A 3,304-nucleotide genomic window follows, 5' to 3' on the forward strand; every position below is an offset into this window, starting at 1 on the left:
ACTTCAACTCAATCAAATTTATTAATTAAAATATCTATATTCTACTCGAAATTCATCAAAACTATGCATAATTTTTTATTATATATATGAATATTAATTGGAACAACATAAAAAATTATACTTTGAATTCATGCATTATGTGTAACATATTGTAGTATTAATTTTATACCATTTCAATGAGTAAGTATAAAATTTAAATATAATTTGGGTATCACTAACATTTTATCCAAAATTTAATCAAATACATATAAGTTATTTATTTTTCGTGTTGAAATTGACAAATATGAAATTGACAAATATTTTTGGTGTTGAAATTGACAAATGTTTCTTATGCATATTTCCTTTTTTTCTCTTGATCAATATCTTTGAACGATTTCGCAAGCATAACTAAATTGACTAATTTCCCTAATCGACTCAACCATTTAATTTTGCCCTTCTAAATAATGACACCATAATAAATAAATATTTAAGGAAATCTTCATAAAAGGAAGCACAATGAACCAGCCAAACAAACCCATATCATTACTTGTATTTTCTTTTTTTTTTTAAATAATATAACAACTAATGGTGACATTGTATTTTATCACACAGATAATTTTTTTTTTTTAAAAAATTTACAATTTGATTACATTGATGAAAATTGTGCTATAAATAAATCTACAATATATATACATATACTATAGACCAACTTTCTTACTTAAAAATATGAAGAGAGGACAAGGGAGGCAGAAAATAGAAATAAAAAAGCTCCAAAAGAAGAGCAGAAAACAAGTCACCTTCTCCAAACGACGCTCCGGCATCTTCAACAAAGCCGGAGAGCTCTCTCTCCTTTGCGGCTCCGACATTGCCGTCATCGTTTTCTCCCCTAACGGAAAACTCTTCTGCTTCGGTCACCCCTCCGTCGACAACCTCATTCACCGTTATCTTAACGGAATATCCCATACTGCTACTTCAACGAATGACTCGGAACAAATTGCCGCTGTGGACGGCACGATCAGGACTTACGTGGAATCCTTGGAAGAGTTGGAGGCCGAGAAGAAGCAAGTGGCCGAGGCCAGACTACTCTCGTCGCTTCTGAAGGAGGAAGAAGAAGAAGAAAAGGACGAGTTTCGAGGAGGCGGCGCGTGGTGGGACGAGGCGGTCGACTGGATGGAACTGGAGGAGCTTGAGCAGTATGTGGATGCGTTGAGTGAGATGAGGAGAAAGGTCTGCGCTAAGGTTCAGAATTTGACGCAGCCAAAGGCCGACGACGTCGTTTTGTTGCCCTAGGTGCCGTTTTTATGGTTTGTGTTTATCTAGCTACAAGAATAAATTACTGTATGCTTTAGATATATTCTCACCAACCTTTATTCCATGAGCGCTATGGAAACGATGGTGAAAATACATGGTTTAGTTTAGGGTTAATAATTGATCTTTTGGTATTTGTATATGAATATGCTAAATGTTATCTATCATGAAAGTACTGGTTGGAAATTAATAGTTGAAATGATTGAGTTTACACTGTTTTATTGTTTTTTCTAAGGGAGATTATAAGATCAATGATCGATGATAATAATCCCATAATAAGTCACTGTTTTTAGTTTGTGTTTATTCATAGTTTTTATTTCATTTGTATTTGTTTTTATGAGAAGATAATGAATTGTGATTAATATGAGAGTTTTTTTCCTAATATTTTCCATATATATTAACGTAAGAATTGAATAGAAAAGAATTCGATTCATATACATATAGATTTTTTTTTATTTTTAAAGTAAGTGTTTGGCCTCAAAATCTCCAAGAGCAACAATGTGGAGGGCACAACGGGAGCGAGAACCAAAGCACTATCATTGATGACAGGCACTAGGGTGAGCATAAAATCCGAAAAACTGAAAAAACCGTGTACACCGACCTACCGAACACCGAAAAAACCAAAACTGTTTAAACCGAAAAAACCGCCGACGGTGCAAACCGTCACTGTTCGGTCGGTTTTGAAATTTTGGGTGAACCGACCAATAAAACCGAAACCAACTGAACATAATAAAATAATAATATAATATTATATAATTATTAATTATTAAAATTTTTAAAATTTGTACTTTTAATTATGTTTTAAACTTTAAAATTTATAAATGTAATTATGTTCTATATATTTATGTTTTAAAAATTCACAAAAATGAATTCCAGCAATCTAAAATTTTTAATTTTTTAACTAAAACTTTCAAAACAAAAAAAAAATAATAATCAATTCGGTTTGGTCGGTTTAACCGACCAAACCGCGGTCCAAAACGGTCGGTTTTTTTTAAACTGGTTTGGTTCGGTCGGTTTTTGGATTGCACCAATCTGGACCGAAAACCGAATTCTGGATTTTTTGTTGTGAAAAAACCGCCCAAACCGACCGATGCTCACCCCTAACAGGCACTAGCCCTTAAGAAGGATAACAACGTCACCATACATAATGTTCATCTATATAGACAAAGCTAGTTTAGCTAAAGAATGGGCAACAATATTATCTACTCTAGGACAATGATCAAAGGATAACATGACAAAGTTATTACACATAGAATTGATCTCTCCAACAATAGTTCCTATGTAGGAAAATGTTGAGCTCTGATTCTTAATAGCATTGATAGAAACTATAAACAATCAGACTCCACTAAGAGATGGACATAGCCCAAGGACCTGACGAAGGGCATAAATGATTGCCACAACTTCAACGATCTCAGGCAAGTTCGCAACCAATTGTCAAACAGCGGACACCACTACCGTATGAATATGGTCCCTTATGACAACCACGAGCCCAACTTTATGTGAGGTCACATTGATAGCAGGATCCATATTAAGTTTCAACAAACCACTCAGAGGAGGCTTCCATTTATCAATCTGAGGGTTAGAGTTTCCTTGCAAGCCCGACTCTCGAACACTATGGTTAGCTGCTTGATATATAACATTGTAATCCAATGCTTAAATAAGAGATCTCATTCGAGAAGGAAATCATCATGAACCTTCTTGTTTCTTCTAAACCAAATTCTCCAAAGGACCATAAAAAATATCTCAAACTCCACCCGAGTAAATGTCTCAAGAAGCTCTAACATAAACTGATAGAATTGAGAATGTTTAGGATAGGTAAAACTTACCACTTGTTGGAAGGATTTCCGAATAGACTTAAGCTCCTCACAACCCCATAACTCATGGTAAGTAGATTCACCTTCATGAAAAAAGATTAGACATTTGGGGTTAGACTAAACTCCACTATCCAGTCCAATGAAGCTTTCCAAATGAAGATTTTAACTTTAGCTAGGAGTTTTATGGCCTAGAGAAATTTCCA

The 3,304-nt window shown here is 34.4% G+C and overlaps 1 protein-coding gene across 1 annotated transcript; it reads left to right on the forward strand.

The window, feature by feature from the left end:
• The first annotated feature begins 613 nt into the window (after positions 1–613).
• LOC133804984 (agamous-like MADS-box protein AGL62) lies at positions 614–1,338 on the forward strand. The gene has a single exon (XM_062243087.1). The coding sequence runs from the start codon at positions 706–708 to the stop codon at positions 1,267–1,269; it is 564 nt and encodes a 187-aa protein (XP_062099071.1). The 5' UTR covers positions 614–705; the 3' UTR covers positions 1,270–1,338.
• The last annotated feature ends 1,966 nt before the right edge of the window (positions 1,339–3,304 follow it).

This window comes from Humulus lupulus, chromosome X (assembly GCF_963169125.1).
Source record: "Humulus lupulus chromosome X, drHumLupu1.1, whole genome shotgun sequence".
Lineage (NCBI taxonomy): Eukaryota > Viridiplantae > Streptophyta > Magnoliopsida > Rosales > Cannabaceae > Humulus > Humulus lupulus.